At 41.4% G+C, this 18,760-nt stretch overlaps 1 protein-coding gene and 1 long non-coding RNA gene across 2 annotated transcripts in view; both read right to left on the reverse strand.

Moving 5' to 3' along the window:
* Positions 1–2,133: 2,133 nt before the first annotated feature.
* The window catches only part of LOC125610981, a 29,976-nt gene continuing 13,349 nt past the window's right edge, over positions 2,134–18,760 (reverse strand). Inside the window, exon 2 of the long non-coding RNA XR_007341099.1 lies at positions 2,134–2,268. This is a non-coding gene — a long non-coding RNA (uncharacterized LOC125610981). The remainder of the gene's footprint in view (positions 2,269–18,760) is intronic.
* Positions 2,320–3,979, reverse strand: LOC107159797 (aspartate aminotransferase, mitochondrial-like). Its single transcript, XM_048784595.1, has one exon. It carries the CDS (start codon positions 3,898–3,900, stop codon positions 2,608–2,610), a length of 1,293 nt encoding a protein of 430 aa, XP_048640552.1. The 5' UTR covers positions 3,901–3,979; the 3' UTR covers positions 2,320–2,607.

The raw sequence follows: 18,760 nt of genomic DNA on the forward strand, positions 1-18,760 counted from the left end.
TCAACTTCTGGTTCCTTCACTTCTTGGTGGTAACACTGGGCACATCCTGTCTCTATCTCGTTTCTGAGCATTCTCTTTGAGGGATCTAGTGGGGTGGACCAGGCACCTACTTGGGAAGAGAAAGCTCCATCAGCCTTTAGGGACATAATACAATGGAACTTGAGGAACCAGCATTCTGAGGGTGGGATTTGGAATCAGATCTTGGGGCTGGAAGTTCAATCATCTATTCAAGCCTGTAAGTGTTCAGCCTCAGTTTCCTGTACAGTAAGTGTCTAGAGACATCAGGGAAAAAGGAAAACAAAGAGAACTGGTGAAGGACTGGTTCTTTGTGTCCCTGTTTTTCTTCATTACCTGCTCCCAAGATTCTGGCCCTGACACCTGATTCAGGTTAGTATCAATTTTACACCTAAAAGCCAAGAAAACCTTCATGAAATTATCAATCCCTTGGAATTGCAGCTTCCTCATTTGTAAAATGGGAATAATAATATATTCACCATAGATTATGGAAAAGAAATAGTGAAGAGTTTATACTGTGCCTCATTCCACATTTGAGGCAGCAACATAAGTATATATGTTATGTATATATATGTTATGTATATATATGTATATAAGGAACACAGTACCGATAAATCTCCTAAATCTTTTCAGTTCTGTTCCATCTCTCTTTCACAGCCCTTCCTTGCATACCTTCCATCATGACCACATTCTTCCCCACCCGAGGTTTCAGGAAAAGGTCTGACAATCCCATCCTATTGGGAGAAGCCTGTGTGTTATGTGTATTACACCAAAAAAAAATACACATCATACCATATGATGCAGCCTTTCATACTCAATGTTCTGGATTCGATTTGTAAGCACAGGGCCCCAAGACTGGCAAAGAAAAATGGGGTGACCAAGACCTCCCCAGGCTTCTAAAAGCGCAATTTTGCTCCAGTGTGAGGCTGGTTGGGTTTCTAAGTTTTCACTTTACTTCCACCCAGTTTGCACACGTGGCCATAGCAGTATGGTACCAGCTTGAAATTTTGCAAAAAGCATGAAAACACCCCCTACACCAACTCCCCGTCCCCGCCCCAAACCTGCTTCCTGGAAGACCTACACTCACATTTCCAGAATCTGCTGGCAGGGGCCCCAAGCACACATGCCTTCTCGTGGCTGTAATCACAGCGCACATCCCAGCTTCTAGTTCAAGCTTCCAAGTTGCAACATAGTCCTCGGAACTTTGCTTTCTAATACCATCAAGCCAAAACACGTAACTCACAGAGCCGCGCCCTTGCAGTGAGAGGTTTTCCCCTTCTTTCAAATTATTGCATCCGAGTAAATTCCCAGCAGTCAGATTCTTAAGCTAGAAAATATGAATATTTTTATGGTTTGGGATGCTTATTGCCAAATCATTTCCCCATGTGCTTATATATTTTGGCTATCAATAAGTGAATATATTTGTTTCACTACGGCATTACTGGCCTTGATTTTTATCCTTAACTTTTGGAAATTTTTGCAAATATTTTTACTCTTTTGTTTTTATAAATTAAAAACAATTGCTTGTCAAATATTCTTTTTTTTTTTTTTTTTGGATCTACAGTAATTTTATTGTAACAGAGAAACCAAGCTGTAGTAAGTCTACATGATTAGAGCAGATGATGGTTATCGTTCCAAGAGTGAAGCCTAAGCCTGGCTGGCAGCACACAAACAAACCCCAGACTATCTCCTTTCTGATCCTAACCTGGGTTGCCAGACTCATGATGTGAGGTTAGTGGCTGCACAACCATAAAGAATGAAGGAAGAGGTCCAGCCGGCAGAGGCAGCACCCCAGGAGGAGACAATTACACAGTCACTGATGAGGATGCCGGCATAAAGTGCAGTCACCTACCCTCCACTATTCTTCGCCAAGAAAGAGGGTATGGCATGAGCAGAAAATTATGTTCTCCGTTCTTAAATAGACCCTGATACAATGGGTTCATGGTTAATCAAGCAATAGAATGGGATGGAAATCTAGGCTAGTTATAGATCTTTGTGTTAAAGAAAAGAACAGCAATGGTAAGAGGAGACAGACATTTTCCTTATTTTCTTAAATAAGACAGGAAACAACATCTATTATTTTCCTTGCTGCAGTGGCAACAGACTCATTGGTTTTTGTAAAGCACAATTTGTGCAATATGGTCTGTTGATAGGATGCTCCACCATGGGGGGACAAATGTGAAGTGGACTGTTAATGACACAACTCAGCCTATAGCATGAGCTATGTCTCAAGCTGGATCTGCAGAGGAATCCCTTCCACCACACAGTGCTTCATTAAAGCTTCTGAAATATTGCAACATCATGACCAGCTTTTGGTGCTGTGACTTTCTTATACATGTAAACTCTTTCAAAAAAAGTTGGAGATAAAAGGATGATGGGGGAGTTTGGTTTAAAGCCACAGAGTTCCAGACACCAGCCATGGATGCCTCTGCCCTATCTTACTACATGTTGTTTTCTGAGAAACACATCCAATCACTAAGTGTTATGCACTGTGGTTGAAAGAAATGACCCTCTCCACCATCCACCCTCCCTCATCCTGCATGTGGATGTGGCTGACGACAGAAAGGTTGTCTCTGTTCTCGCACCAGGAAATTACTTGGTGACCTGGTGGATGGCATGGGCAAGGTAGGCCACGTTGTTGGAGGTGACCCCTGCCACAGAGATGTGGCCATCCTTTGTCATGTAGATGGAGAACTCCTTGGTCAGTCGCTCTACCTGTTCAGGCTTTAGGCCTGTGAAACAAAACATGCCGATCTGGTCCGTGATGTGCTGCCAGTTGTGGGAGGAGCCCTCCTTCTTGAGGTTAGAGACCATCTGGGTCCGCGTGCTAATGATGCGGTCGGCCATGCCCTTCACTTCCTGCAACCACTGCTTTCGCAAATCTGGGGAAGTCAGGATGGTAGAGGCGATCCGAGCCCCGTTGAGAGGAGGGTTGGAATACAAGGGGCGAATCACAATCTTCAGCTGTGACTCCACCCTTTTGGCTTCATCAGGGTCTTTGCAGATTACGGTGAAGGCTCCCACGCGCTCTCCATATAAGCCCATGTTCTTGGCATATGATTGGCAGAGACAAATATTAATGCCCTGTTCGATGAAGTGGCGCACAGCCCAGGCATCCTTGTTACCATCACCACTGGCAAAGCCTTGGTAGGCCATGTCAAAGAATGCAAAGAGATTCTTTTTCTTTACCACAGATGCTATTTCCTTCCACTGCTCAGGACGAGGGTCCACTCCTGTGGGATTGTGGGCACAGGCATGCAGGAGAAGAACACTCTGCTCTGGCATTTTCGAAATGTCTTCTATGGCGCCTGTGAAGTCAAAACCACAAGTCTCTGGGTCATAGTACCGATAACCCTGTAGCTTCATGTCAGCATCCCTGAAAATGGGTGTGTGATTTCCCCAGGACGGTTTGGGTAGAAAGACATCTCGGCTGAACTCAAAAAATCTTTCCATAAAATTGGCTCCGACCCTTAAGGCGCCAGTTCCAGAAATGGTCTGCACGGTGACAAACCGGCCACTTTTCAACACCTCACTGTTCTCACCCAGGGCTAGTTCTGCAGATGCCTTACAAAATTCAGCCAGGCCACCAATGGGCAGGTATTCCTTGTCCAAATTTTTTGCAGCAATCTGGGCCTCTGCCTTGCGGACGCTAGGGAGCACATAAGGCTTTCCATTATCATCTCGGTAGGCACCAACTCCCAGGTTCATTTTTTTGCTGTTGGTGTCTCTCTTGTAGGCTTCAGTGACTCCCAGGATAGGATCTGGGGGTCCCATTTCTACATGGGCCCACCAAGAGCTGGCTCTGGCAAAGGCTGCGGCGGCAAGGCCCGGGTGGAAGGTGCCAGCAGCCCAGGAGAGGATGCGGCCGGAGTGCAGCAGGGCCATGGTGGATGGCAAGAGGGCAGTAGGTAGCGCAAGACAGAGCGGAGGGCAAATGGCCGCAGACACAGAGGCGCGGGCTCCTGAACCTCAAATATTCTTATACTATAAACAGGTCACTGATAAGCAGATATCCTACACAAAAAAACCAATTTTTCAGTCTGCCATCATAGTACTCTCCAAAAAAAAAAGGGGGGGGGGATCCTATCTTACCCCTACATACACCCTAAGGACATTCTTCCACATCATCATAATGCCATTATGACACTAAATGACCAAGAAGTCTTTGGTGTCATCTAAGCCCCAAGTCATGTTACCGTTATCTCAAAAATAAAATCTTTTGGTGTATTCTGCTCAGATAGGATCCAAATAAAGACCACATATGATATTTAGGCATTATGCTTTTTAATTCTCTTTTAATCTGAGTGACACCCCCCCCCACACACACACATACACATGCACACACCCTGCCTCTTCCCTTCTTGCCTTGGATTTGCTTCATGAGCCAAGTCAGTAGTTTTATAAATAAATGTTCCTGCTTCCCAATTCATCTGGGCTACCTTGAGGTGCCCTTTAACCAGATTCTCCATCTCCTCTTCCTCCTCAAAACTGGAAGTAGGCTCAACATTTTTGGCATAAAACTTTTCAGGCAGGAATGGGAACTTCCTATTATATCCCATTTGGATGCTTCTCTGTCAATAATAACATCATTGATCCCTGTAGGTAAATGCTTGCTTCCTGTGGCTCAGCAGTCAGTAAGGATCCACTCATCAGCTCTATGCCATGGTGGGGAGTGACTCAGTGTTTACTCATTCATTAATTCTTTCCAGTTAAAGACAAATCTGGAAAGAAAGGAAGCCAGCATTTATTGAGCATGTACTAATACACTGACATTTTCCTTCTCTCAGTTGAGGTTGTGTTGGATCATAGCCAGCCCTGTGTTGGCTGCTTGTAGACAGTAGTAACACAGAAACAGGGTCAGTGCATATACAAGCTCACCTAAGGCTGCCCTTAGATGTTTCTTCTATAAAGAAATAAACATGATCAACAAGATCCTTGATTCAGCAAATGGATACTGGCCACAATCCCTGTTCCTGTGAAACAAAAAGACCTCTTTATAGGGCCATCCAGTAGAGGTGGCCAGGTGAAGGTCACCCCGCACAGACATAAAAGTTGAGGCTAGGCATTGGAAGAAATAGCCATGCTTTATGGAGAGTGAAGGGTCAATGGGGTCTAATGCCTCCATTATTCTAACTTAAGGAACATGTCTAAGTTCATTCAGTCTGCTAAAACAAAACAGCATAAACTGGGTAAATAAATAAATTTCTTTAAACTACAAAAATTTTTTTCTGACAGTTCTGGTAGCAGCAAAGTCCAAGTTCAAGGTACCAACAGACCTGTTGTTTAGTGAGGGCTCTCTTCCTGGCTCACACACAGCAGACTTCTTACTATATCCTTATATGGCAGAAGGGGCATTGGAACTCTCTGGTGTTCCTTTTATGAGGGCACTAATCCTATTCGTGAGGGCTCTACCTTCATGCTTTAATCACCTCCCAATGCCCTATCTCCTAACACCATCTCATTGGGAATTCCATTTCAACATATGGAGGGAACACAAACCTTCACTCTGTAGCAGAAAGAAACTGCAGAATTGTACCCAGAATCCAAATATCCACCAATAGGAGAGACTACATCAGCTTGTCTGTTCATACTGGGAAACACAACAGCCAGTAAAAGAATGGCAGAGGGCCACATGCCAACATATGCTTCACTCAACAAGACAGGTGTCTGGTGAGAAGAATCAAGCTGCAAAACAATATGGACAGATTATGCTGTTTATGACACACACATGGAAATTCTTCATATATGCTACAGGTGGGTGTAAATGCACAGGAAAATTCTTTAAGGAGAGACCTTCCTTAGAAGGAGCTTAGGAAGGAGGAAGCAGTCGAGGGTTTCTTAGTATTATTGAAGTAATTTCATTCGTATAAGAAAAATATGGTCATGTTTTATCTGAGTATTTGAAATTAATGTAACAATACACAGTCATCCCTCCATATTTGTAGGTGCTGAATCAGCAGATTTAACCAACTGTACATTGAAAATATGTGGGTAAATCAATAAAGAATAATAACATGTCAATAAAAATAATGCAAATAAAAAAAACTATACAGTGTAACAACTATTTATACAGCATTTACATTGTATTAGTTATCAGGCTGAAACTAGAGATAAGGTATATGGGAGATTATATGCATGGCTTTTATGCAAATAAAATCATTTTAAAAGAGGGATGTATCATGTTATAAGAGGGATCTGAGCATCTGAAGAATCTTGTATCCCTAGGGTGTCCTGGAACCACTCTCCCCCATGGTTACCAAAGGAAGACTGTGAATGGGAAAGCTGCTCAGAGATAATGTGGTGGCTGCCATTATCTCAATTTGGAGGCTGCCAAGGTTCAGGGATACTCCAGGCACAGAGGGAAGCTGAGATGGATGGATGACTGGGACTCACCCTGCAGCTACTGCAAGCACTGAAGAATATAGGAGTAGAAATGTATGAACCCCAGCACTGGATCAAGCCTGTAGCAGACCCTCATGTGCTGGGACCATTGTCCTAGGCACACTCTCTCTGGTCTTCCTCCAGAAGAAGGTGGGGTCAAGATGGAATTCAGAAGCTGAACTCTAGCTAAGTGTGTGCTCAAAATTAAATCCCGAGTTATGGCTATTGTTTGGATATAGTTTGTAAGGATCCTCCAGAGTTTTATGTACTGAAAGCTTGGTCCCTAATATGAGATAATTAGGTCATGGGAACTCTGCAGTCAGAAGGGATTAAGGCTGGCCCCATAGAGTGGTTTAGTTCTCATAAGAATGGGTTGTATTGTAGAGAAAGTTTGACTGCTACTTTTTTCTTGCAGGCTACCTGTCTTGCTCTGTGGTGATAGCTCCCTTTTGTATGCACTCCCACCATGATGCCATTCTGCCAATTGTGGTATAACAAGAAGTCCCTTACCAGAACCAAATAGATGCCAGTGCCATGCTCTTGCAACTCCAAAACTATGAGTTAAATAAATATCTTTTTTTGTATAAAGTACCTGCATCCGTTAATTTGTTATAGCAACAGAAAGTAGATTATCTTGAACCCAAGACTGTCTCTGAGCTGGGCTGGTGGTGTGGGGCATTGGTTGCCACTGGCAGTCTATGATCCGCTTGGCCTAATCTATCATCACCTCCCAAGCTCCAGATCCCCTCAAGGTTGAAGTGCGGGATAGAGAAGTGCGACCTAATCTTATACCACCAGGTAGGTCAGAACAAACCTGGGTCTGGGGATGGAAGAGATATTTATGGAAAGGGGGTGGGCAGATCTGAGGAGAGACTTTCCTGCCTAACACAAAAGAGATATTCCTGTGAGGCCATTTCTTCCTACATCATGCTCTGGAAACACTAGACTTTGGCTGGGGTCTCTGGATTGCTGTCTTGGGGACAATAAACTAGATTAAAAGAGGGAATTAAAAGGGAAGAGAGCCTGGGTCCTCAGCTCTGTTACTGAGATTCTATTTCCACTCCCTACAATTGTTTGAGTCATGAATGGTGGGCATCCTGTTCCCTCACAGCCAGAGGAGGCCACTGCCAAACTGCTCTGCAGAAAAGGCAGTGCCAGCTTAAATCCCACCAGCAATTCATGGGCATGTCTGAATCCTCATAATCTCTCCTGAGGAATGGCTCTGTCTAAAACACTTGACAAAAGGGTGAGCAGGAAATCATAAAAGGAATAAGGTCAAAAGCTGTCAAGGATCCCCTGGCATACCTCTTTTGTGGTGCATGCCCTTCCGGAGGCTTACCTTACATTACCCTAAGGTCACACAACACTCATGAATCTCTCTGCCCAAGGGCAGGCCCAAAGTGCTAGAAAATTGATGCCCCAGGAAGGAAGTGGGTGGGTTCCTTATTATGTTCCTTATTACAAAAAAAAAACTGGAACTATATAAAAAAAGAGATTCTGGAGGTTTGAGGTCCAAGGTCAGAGGTCCCCACCTGTTCAGCCTCTGGTGAGGACCTTCTGACTATGTAACAACTTGGCAGAACAACGAACAGTACACATGGAAGAGATCCCATGGAAGAGAAGAAACAAGGAGGACCATCCTTCCTCTTGTATAACAACCCACTCTTTTGGTAATTAATCCAGTCCTAAAAAGACCTAACTGACCTCTTGGAAATGGGCATTAATCTCTCATGACAGTGATGCTAGTTATCTCCCTTAAATGCTCCACCACTTCAATTGAGTTGCAATGGGGTATTAAGCCTCAACCTGAGTTTTAGCAGGGGCAATCCTCACCCAAACCATAGTAGTGGGTAAGTATCATAGCTTCCTTGCCTCTTGGTGACCCCAAATCATTTGCCTCCAATTCTCTGAGAAGGCCCCAGGGAATTAAAGTCATTGTCCCAGCAAAAGTAATCTTCTCATTTACACACTCTTATTGGCGTCTCTTCGGCCCTCACTTGACTTCAACCTTCCTTCAGAGTGCTTCTTGGGAACTTGTACCTAAATAGTCTAATTTTGGTGCCCAGTTAACCACTTTCACATACATCCATCTCTCAGAGTCTGTTTCTGTGGAGCCCAACAAAGACTTGCCTACCAGACATTAGCAACTCCTCTGTAAAGGGGGAATAATCATGAGTACTGGTGCCCCAGTGTTAATTTGTCCTGCTTTAGGCTTCTATACTCCATTTTTTATTTGGGAGAATCACCGTGCTCCATGGTCTGACCTCATGGCACCTTTGATCCTAGGGCCTAGGCTTCCATAGATGGGAGAGGCAAGGGCCTCGTCTTGGGCTGCGAACCATGCAAGGTGTGAGGTGAAGACAGGCAGACTCAGGCTCAGGCTTGCCACTACTGATGGGTCCCATTTACCCAGTACTTGATAACCATTTAAGACCCCTATAGTGTGTCTCCTATTGAGATCCTTACTCCTTGAGACTGCCATCATGACATGCCCTGCTCATGCCACCATGTGCTAAGTGTGTCACCAAGTGACACATCACATCATCTCTGGCTCCTCACATCAGTCCCTAGAGCCATCTCTGTCTGCATTCCCAGTTAATGGCTAAGAGCTGAGGATTAAGAAGTTGCCAAGAGGCTGGGAATGTGGCTCAAGCGGTAGCCCGCTCGCCTGGCATGCGTGCGGCCCGGGTTCGATCCTCAGCACCACATACAAAGAAAGATGTTGTGTCCACCGAGAACTAAAAAATAAATATTAAAAAATTCTCTCTCTCTCTCTCTAAAAAAATAAATAAATAAATAAAGTTGCCAAGATCACATGGTTAGGAGGTACATAAGGTATCATTTAAACCCATTTCCAATTGTCTTTTTATATATAAGACTGAGTCTCCCCTCAGTGGAGGTTCATGATGTATTTGCTCTCCACCTATATAAATAAAGTCTATAGAAGAAAGGTTTTGGGATGCAAAAAATGGGAAAATTGACTTCCAAAGTAGAGAATGTGAGCCTGCTATGATTTGGAGTTGGTGGTTTGTCCTCCAGAAACTCATTTACTAGAAGCTTGGGCCCATCTGGCATGTGGAGGTAATAGAAACTTTAAGAGGTCAGTACTAATGGAAGGTAATTAGGTCATGGGTGCTCTACCCTTATGAATGGATTAATATTAACTCATGGAAGTGGGGCAGGTCTTGTAGGAGTGGATTAGTTCCCATGAGAACAGGCAAAAAAGAGTAAGCCTGGACCCCTCCCACTTTCTTGCTTCCTTATTTACAATCATGTTCCTCCTATACATGGCCATAATGCAGCCAGGGGGCTCTCATCAGGATATTGGTGCCAGGCTGTTTGTACCTTCCAGCCACCAGAATCATGAGACAAATAAACCTTTTTAAGTCAATCAGTACTATGGTTTGAATAGAGATAGTATTCCCAGTGTAGCATTATTGGGAAGTGTTAGAACTTGGGAGGTGAGGCCTTATGGAAGGTCCTTACCTCCTTGAGATTATGTCCTCAAAAGGGAATGTGGGACTGACTCTAATCTTTTAGTAGCTATCTTTGCTCCCTGGATCATGATGTATTTGCTCTTCACCTTAGCCATCTGGTCCTTCACCAGAGGCTCAAATCAAGGGGGCTGCCCAATTTTGAACTGGAAACTCCAGAACCATGAGCTAAACAAGTATTTTCTCTTCATTAGTACCCTGTGTCAGGTATTTTGTTATAGTAACAGAAAGCCAACCAATACACTCCACTTCAGGTATTTTGTTATCACAATACAAAATAGACAAATACAGAGACATTGTTTGGTATGATTAGATCCAGGTTTCACCAGGTGTGAAGTTTTCTTAGGATGGGGACGAATAACACTGAAACCATCTTACTTGAGCATTTGAGAAGAGACCCTTTTTTCAGTTTCCATCAACTCTCAGAGGGCGAAGGAAGACTAGAACATAGAGAAGGAGCCCAGAAGACAAAATACTCAGCTTTGATTCCCAGGTGACCTATGGAGTCAGGAGCCCACTAGAAAAGTCAGGCCTAACACCACAAACCAGAGTGCAGTTGGACTATGGGCTTGTCCAGGAAGATGATCATCCAGGAGTTTTGGGGTGCCAGTAGTGGTGAGAGGAAAAAGCAGACTGAGTCTCCCCTCAGTGTAGGTGAACAATAGGACATGGCTGGGTCCGGTGGGAGCATGGGCATCCTAGCATCTGTGAGAGGCACCAACTCTGGAGAGCCTCCCACTGCAGGGTACCTTCCAAACAAGTCCGTTCCCTTCACCTCTGCACCCCTAGAACTTAGATACCACCTTGTGAGAAGAGAGGGGAGAACTTTGAATTAACTGATTTTCAATCAGAAAGTGATTGAGAAATCATAGAATTGGATAGAATTCTCTAAGAGTGGTTTGACAAGGATTCTGATCTTGGGTCAGAGATCAACACAAGCCACCAAAAATGGAGTCACAACATTCATGCCTCTGACTTGGGATTTGTGCCCTGCTTCTCTACTTGCTTATGTCTGGAGCCCCACAACTGGCAGGGTCCGAATCTGTCTTGATCCCCACAGTGTGTGGAGTCCTGCACATTATAAAGCCAGAAATAGATGTATTAATAGCTACATAATAGGAAGAGAGAGTCCAGTTTCCAGTTTGGGAAAAGGTTAACACAGAATAGTTTCATCACCACCACGACCACCACCCCGTGCAAAAAAAAATGTCCTCCTTATGCTACCCTTTGGTAGAAAGACCCAGTTCATTTTTTTTTTTTTTATTGCTGAGTAGTCTTTCATTTTATGAATGAACTGTTTATCCATTCACTTGTTGATGAGCATAAGGGTTATTTCTAGTTTTTAGAAATTATTAATTGAGCTGCCATGAGCATATGTATAAGATTGTGTGTGACTGTACATTTTTATTTCTCTAGAAGTAGAATTGGTGGGTCATATGTTATTATATGTTTAACTTTATAAGAAATTACTAAGCTGTGTGCCATTTTGCATCTACACCAGCAATGAATGAGAGTTCTAGTTATTTCATTTCCAGAACTCGGTACTGGCAAGATTTTGTTTGGTTTGTTGTTTGTTTCATTCTAGACACTCACAAAGGCATGGGATGGTATCTTATGGTTTTAATTTTCAGAGCAAGTTTTACATTTTAATATATGATTTTATTTTTATTGATAATGTGTTTGATAACCTATCTAAGAACTCTGTCTAATCTAATCTAGGCCATGAACATTTTCTCCTATGTTTTCTTTTTAAATTTTTTTTTATGTTTTGCTCTTTTTAGATATACATGACAGTAGAGTGTATTTTGACATTATACATACATGGAATATAACTTATTCTAATAAGAAGCGTTGTTTTACATTTAGATCTATGGTCCATTTTGACTTAATTTTTGTATAATGTGAGGTTCAGATCAAGGTTCTTTTTTTTAAAGATATGGGTTTCTAATTTTTACAACAGAGTTATTGACAATATTATCCATTCTCTATCAAATTACCTTTGCATGTTTGTAAAAGATCAGTCGACCATAATTGTTTAGGTCTATCCCTGGGCTTTCATCTTTTCTTTTCTATGTGTCTGCCCCTTCTTCTGTAACACACTGTCTTGATTACTGTAGCTTTATAATACATCTTAGAGTTAAATGTTGTGGACCTCTACATCTGGCCAAGAAGAATGAATGAGGACTAGATTTACCTTTTTTCGAAAACAACAACAAACAAACAAAATTAGGAAAAATTATGAAACAATAGTTTTCAAAACACAGGACATCAGTCAACACGGGACTATAATCCCTGAAAAAATGGGGAGCGAACACGATGAGTCCTACAATGACACCAGTTTGTATTGAGATTATTTCCAAGCCAAGGGGCAAGAGGGAAAACTGGGGCCAGAAGACTCCCTGAGTTGAAGAGATGTAGTTAGGAGTGAAAGACCAGGCAACTAAAGGTCAAGGGACAGAGTAGCAGAGAGAAGAGAACATCACAAAAAGGAACTCAGGAGACTGGAGAGGGTCCTCCTAAGGTTTCACCAGAGTACTGGTCAGTATATGAATATAAGAAAACTACCCAAGACCAGAGAAAGAGCCTCGTGAAAGGTTTGGAGGGGACACAGCTCATCAATGAAGGGAATTCTGTGTTTTCCTAATAGTCCTACTGTAAAGATTCATAATTCATGAGCTACTGAGTAGATTGTTCAGAAATATCTTGCCTGAAGAGGAGGAAATAATTATCCTAACAACATTACTTTAGACCTGCATAACAAGTTACAAAAGCAAGACAAGGAGCAAATTATTTCCTTAGGAGTAACTTAACTGCCTACCAGAATCAAACTCAAATTATTTATAGGAATACAAAAATTTCCAGAACACAACAAGACAAAATTCACAATATCTAGCATATAGTCAAAGATTATCAGGCATGCAATGAAGCACACAAACACAACCACAAAGAGAAAAATAATCAGACAATTGAGACTGACCCAGACTAACATTTGCATTAGAAAAGAACATTAAAACAATTAGGCCCAAATTGCAATATTCAATGGTATTCCATTATTATGTATAATCTTTATGCTTTTCTGTATCAGTTAAATTATTTAAAATTTAAAAAATTTAAAATATTTTCCTAGCTCTTCACGTGTCAAATAATCACATTTGCTGCTGGACATTTAAATATCACATTTTGGATCATGAATTTGGATATTTGAAGTATCGCATTTTAAGTATTAAATTTTAAGTCCAGGTTAATCTGATAGAAAATGTTGAGTTTTTTTGTTTATATGTTTTAGCAGGCAAGTTCCTACTGCTTTCTGAGGACTGTGGTTCTAATCTCAGTTCAATTTTCAAAGCCTTAGTGGTGGTAGTGTATTTGTCCTGGGAGGGACAGTTTTTAATCCAGGACCTGACTGGTGGTCCACCATGCAGTTCAGATCTCAAAGCCAGATTTGAGGCTTGATGTTTAGGATCAGATCCACGCATGTGCATGCACAGCTAAGAGGCAAATCTGAGAGTTCATACACAATTTTATGGGGATCAGATGGAATTTTTTTAGCCTCTTCCACTACTTTCCTCCTTCCAGTACACTCCCCCACACCACCACACATGCCACCTTCCTGAACTTCTAACTAGAGTCCTGAGAATTAAGTTTTCCTGCCCAGTCATGTATTTCCTGCCACTGTGTCTGCTCTGGAACCAACCAGAGAGAGAATAAGAGAAAACAAAAGCCCTGGGGATTCCCCCTGTACTTCTGAGATTACAGTTCCTTTGGTCAGAAAGGGTTTTCCTCTCTCAGAATTTTAGGTACCTTCCCAGCTGTCACTGTTTTGCACTTCTGTGGAATTGCATGGAGGTGGGGCTAGAAGAGATGGAAAGAAACAGATTTCCTCTACCCTCTGTTACACGTGGGGACGGACCCTCCTTCCCACACTTCACATCAAGAGTTTCTTTGACAACTCTTTCTGTTCACATCCAGTGCTTACATCTGGCTTTCAGGCTGCCTTTGAGTCTAGACCAGGCAATACCAAAGGGAAATAAAATTGGGGGTGGGGGTAACTCATGTGATTCAGTGGTATTTAGCAGTCTGTTTTCTTTCCCAGTGATTGTTACAATTTTAACAGACTTTTTTTTTAACTTTAAAAGCATCAATTTATTTCCTCAGAAAGGTAAAACATGTTCAGTCTTTAAGATGTATGAAAAATGAATTTTCAGATGTCAAGAATGAGCTCTTTGAAATTAAACATGTAAACCTTCAAATAGAAATTTCAAGACAATGGTGGAAAAATAAATAATCAATGACATTTCTCAGACAAAATGGAAATGAAAATAAAATTCTTGAACTTTCCCAAAAGTTCCATGGTATATTCTGCAGAATGATTCCTTCAGCCTCTATGATCAACTGTTTCTTCCTTGATTTCCTCTTTAATAAACACTATAAAAGCTAAAACTTCTGTTCTCCCAGGTTGATAGGATCAAGATGCAGGAGCACAGAGAGAAGGGAAGTCTGTGTCCTGGTGACGCAACACAAAAATTTACCTCCCATACATTCATTCTTAGGAAGTTACAGGAGGCTGTGCTCCAGTAAAGTCAGATGGTTAGCCCCAAAAATGAAGGACAAGAGAGCCTAGCAAACAGGGGCCTGCTGTGGGGAAAGTGGTATAGAAGATGGGACATAAGAGGGTCATCACCAAAGGCCAACTGTTCAGCAGATCTAAATGATATCATCGGTTCCTCTATGAACAGGTTTTGAGTTTCTCAATTTCATTTTCCAATTCTGTACACCTTGATTTAGCTTTCTGTAATAGCACTTTAGCTCTTCCTTGGGCAATGTTTCCAGCTTGAAGAAGGTTATTTCTTTTAAATAGGCCTTCCTCACCAGTGTCAAAGTTCTCCAGCTCATCACTTTTCCCCTCTTCATGGAGCCTACTAGTCAAATATTCTCTTCGCCTTGGATGTCTGGGTCCCAGGGGTGGCTGTTGAAGCTGAACAAGATTCTCCATCTCGTTACCTCCATCACTCAGCACCCTCCTGGGATCCTGGAGGCCTGCAGCTCAGCAGCTGCCTCTCTGATACACCTTTTAAAGAGCAGTTTTAGGTTCACTGCAAAATTGAGTGAAAAATACAGACAGTTCTCATATACTCCCTGCACCACTCTCCCAGCCCCATGACAGCCTCTCACTATCAATATTGTGCACCCAGTGGTATATTTGTTCTAATCAATGAATTGACATGGACTCAAAGTCCATAATTTACACTAGGTTTCACTCTTGATGTTGAACATTTTATGGGTTTTAATAAATGTATAGCCAGGGCTGGGGCTAGGGCTCAGTGGTAGAGAGCTGCGTGGGCGCTCTCTTGTCCAGCTAGAAGGTCCATGGAGCAGGGTAGAGGAGAGTGTGGCTGCGGAGTTGCTAATTAAGACATCCTGAGACCAAGCAGGAAGCAGGTCTGATTTTATTGTGCAGTGACCATGTATATATACTCAGGCAGTAGCTAAGTAGATTACAGGCAGCCACCAATGCAATTTCTGCTAACTGTCCTTGCAGCAACCAGTTGAGGAGTGGGCTGTGGAGCAAGCACAGGGACTACAACACATGGCCTCGTGCCCAGAGCTGTGCCTATGGGGTAAGCGGCCTGCCGCTCACACACCTAGAACAAGGGGAGTGGGCTTCCACTCAGACACCTTGAACGTATGCCATGTATGTAGTTCTCCATGCAACTGTCCCCACAGAGAGCACTTGCCTAGCACATGTGAGGCACTAGGCTCAATCCTCAGTTTCACATAAAAATAAATAAGTAAAATAAAGGTATTGTGTCCATCTACTACTAAAAAACAAAAATGTATAGCTGGGCGTGGTTGCCCACACCTGTAATCCCAGCAGTTTGGGAGGCTGAGGCAGGAAAATAGCAGATTCAAAGCCAGTCTCAGCAATTTAGCAAGGCTGTTAGCACCTATCAAGACCCTGTTTCAGGGATGAGAGGTGGGAGGGAAAGGGAGAGAGAAGGGAAATTGCATGGAAATGGAAGGAGACCCTCAGGGTTATACAAAATTACATACAAGAGGAAGTGAGGGGAAAGGGAAAAATAATACAAGGGGGAGAAATGAATGACAGTAGAGGGGGTAGAGAGAGAAGAGGGGAGGGGAGGGGAGGGGGGATAGTAGAGGATAGGAAAGGCAGCAGAACACAACAGACACTAGTATGGCAATATGTAAATCAATGGATGTGTAACTGATGTGATTCTGCAATCTGTATATGGGGTAAAAATGGGAGTTCATAACCCACTTGAATCAAAATGTGAAATATGATATATCAAGAAGTATGTAATGTTTTGAACAACCAACAATAAAAAAAAAAGACCCTGTTTCAAAATTTAAAAAAATAAAAAAAAAGACCTGGAGATGTGGCTCAGTGGTCAAGTGCCCTTGGGTTCAATCCCTGGTACAAAGAAAAAGGTATAATTACCTGTATCCACCATTATAATATTACACAGAATAATCTCATAGCCCTGTAGTCCTCTTTGCCTTGCCTATTCATCCTGCCACCCCCCTGATCCCTTGCCACTACTGATTGTTTTACTGTCTTCATAGTTTTTTCTTTGCCAGGATTTCATATAATTAGTCATACAAAATGTAGTCTTTAAGATTGGCTTCTTTGTTTCTATGAACTTAAGTTTCCTCCATCTTTTCATGTCTTCAGAGCCCGCCCCCCAACATACAACTTTTTTAGCACTAAATAATATTTCATTATCTGGATGTACTTCAGTTCATTCATCCATTTACTTACTGAAGGATATCTTGGTTGCTTTCAGGTTTTGCCAATTACGAAAAAATTGCTACCAATATTTTTTGGAGACATAAATTTCATTTCATTTAGATAAATACCAGGAAGTGCACCTGCTAGATTGTATGGAAAAAATATGATTAATTTTTATAAGAATTTGCTGAACATTCTTCCAAAGTGGCTGAACCTTTCTGTATTCCCTCCAGTCATGAATGAGAGTTCCTGTTGCTCCACACCCTCATCAGCATTTGGTATTGTCAGTGTTCTGAATTCTGGCCATTTTAATAGATTTGTAGTGTCATCTCATCATTGTTTTAGTTTGCAATTTTCTTGTGATGTATATTGTTAAGTACTTTTCCATATGCTTACTTGCCACAAGTGTATCTTTGTTGGTGAGTATTTATTCAGGTCTGCCAGTGCATGGATTATCTTCTCATTCTATTGATAATATTTTTTTGTGTAATAGAGTTTTAATTTTAATGAAGTCCAGCTCATCAGTTCTTTCTTTTATGGATCACACCTTTTGTGTTGTGTCTAAAAGGTCATTGCATTACTTAGATTATTCAAATTTTCTCCTATGTTATCTTCAAGGAATTTTATAGTTTTGCATGTGATTTAAGTCTATGATCCAGTTTGAGTTAATTTTAACTATGTCTATTTTAACTATGTTATTCCCTTTCTCCTATGTGGATGTTCATCACCATTTGTTGGAGATTATCTTTGCTCCACAGTGTTACTTTTGCTTGCTTGTCAAGGATCAGTTGACAGTACTTATGTGGGTCTATTTTTAGGTTCTCCATACTGTTCCATTGATTTTTGGTCTGTTCTTTCACCACTGTCTTGATTACTATGGCTATGTAGTAAGGATATATAATAAGAAATATCAGGACTTACTAGATTTCAGATTTTGACAGTTATGAAAAATATGCTACCAATATCTTTTTTTGTAGACATAAATTTCAATCCATTAGGATAAATACCAGGAAGTGCACCTGCTGGATTGTATGGTAAGAATATGATTAATTTTATAAGAAATTGCCAAACTGTCTTCCAAAGTGGCTGAACCTTTTGGTATTGCCTCCAGCCATGAATGTCAGTCTCTAGCTTTGTTCTTTTTCAACATTATGTTGACAGTTCTGGATTTTTTGGTTTTCTACATAAATTTTAGAATTTTTTTGAAGGTCAAAAATAATTTTCCCAAAGGGCATTATATGTAGCTCAAGTTGGGGAAAAAAATGATACTAAGGTTTTAATGTTTGCATCCCTCTTCCCTGAATTTATATATTGATACTTAATCCCATATGCAAGTCTTAAGAGGTAGAGAGTTTAGGAGGTGACTGGTCAGGAGGGCTCTATTCTCCTAAATGGCATTAGTTCCTTCATAAAAGAGGATAGATTAGTATGGAGGGTCCTTAAAAAACGAAAGGTAGAACTACCATGTGATCCAGTTATGCCATTCTTTGTATTTATCCAAAAGAATTAAATTCAGCATACTTTAGAGATATAGGCAGCACAATTATGTTTGGTGCAACGCAATTCACAATGGCAAAGTTATGGAACCAGCCCAGGTGTCATCAACAGATGAGTGGATACAGAAAATGTGGTATATATCCACAATGGAGTTTTATTTAGTCATTAAAAAGAATGAAATTATGCCATTTGCAGAAAATGAATGGATCTGAGGAGCATCATGTTAAGTGAAATATATCAGACTCAGAAAGACAAGTGTTGTTGTTTTGGGTTTTTTTTTTCTCATATGGAGCTAGAGGAAGAAAAAAAGAGGGACATCATGAATGTTGAAGGAAGGTGATTGGTGTAGAGGAAGGGGATGAGGAAGTAAGAGGATGTCATGAGGAGTGGGATTGATCAAGTTATGTTATATGCATGTATGAGTATACTACAGTGAAACCCACTATGCTATATAATTAATATCTGTCAGTTAAAATAAAAGCTAGAGTTTTTTATTTGGCTGCTTGTGTGTGTGTGTGTGTGTGTGTGTTTTCATAGCAAAGATGATTTATTGAACTTTATGGGCAAAATGTAACAGTGGCACTGATTCACAACAAAATTATTTTAGTTTATGTTTTATGAAAAA

The sequence above is a fragment of the Marmota marmota genome, unplaced genomic scaffold (genome assembly GCF_001458135.2).
Source record: "Marmota marmota marmota unplaced genomic scaffold, marMar, whole genome shotgun sequence".
Taxonomy (NCBI): Eukaryota; Metazoa; Chordata; class Mammalia; order Rodentia; family Sciuridae; genus Marmota; species Marmota marmota.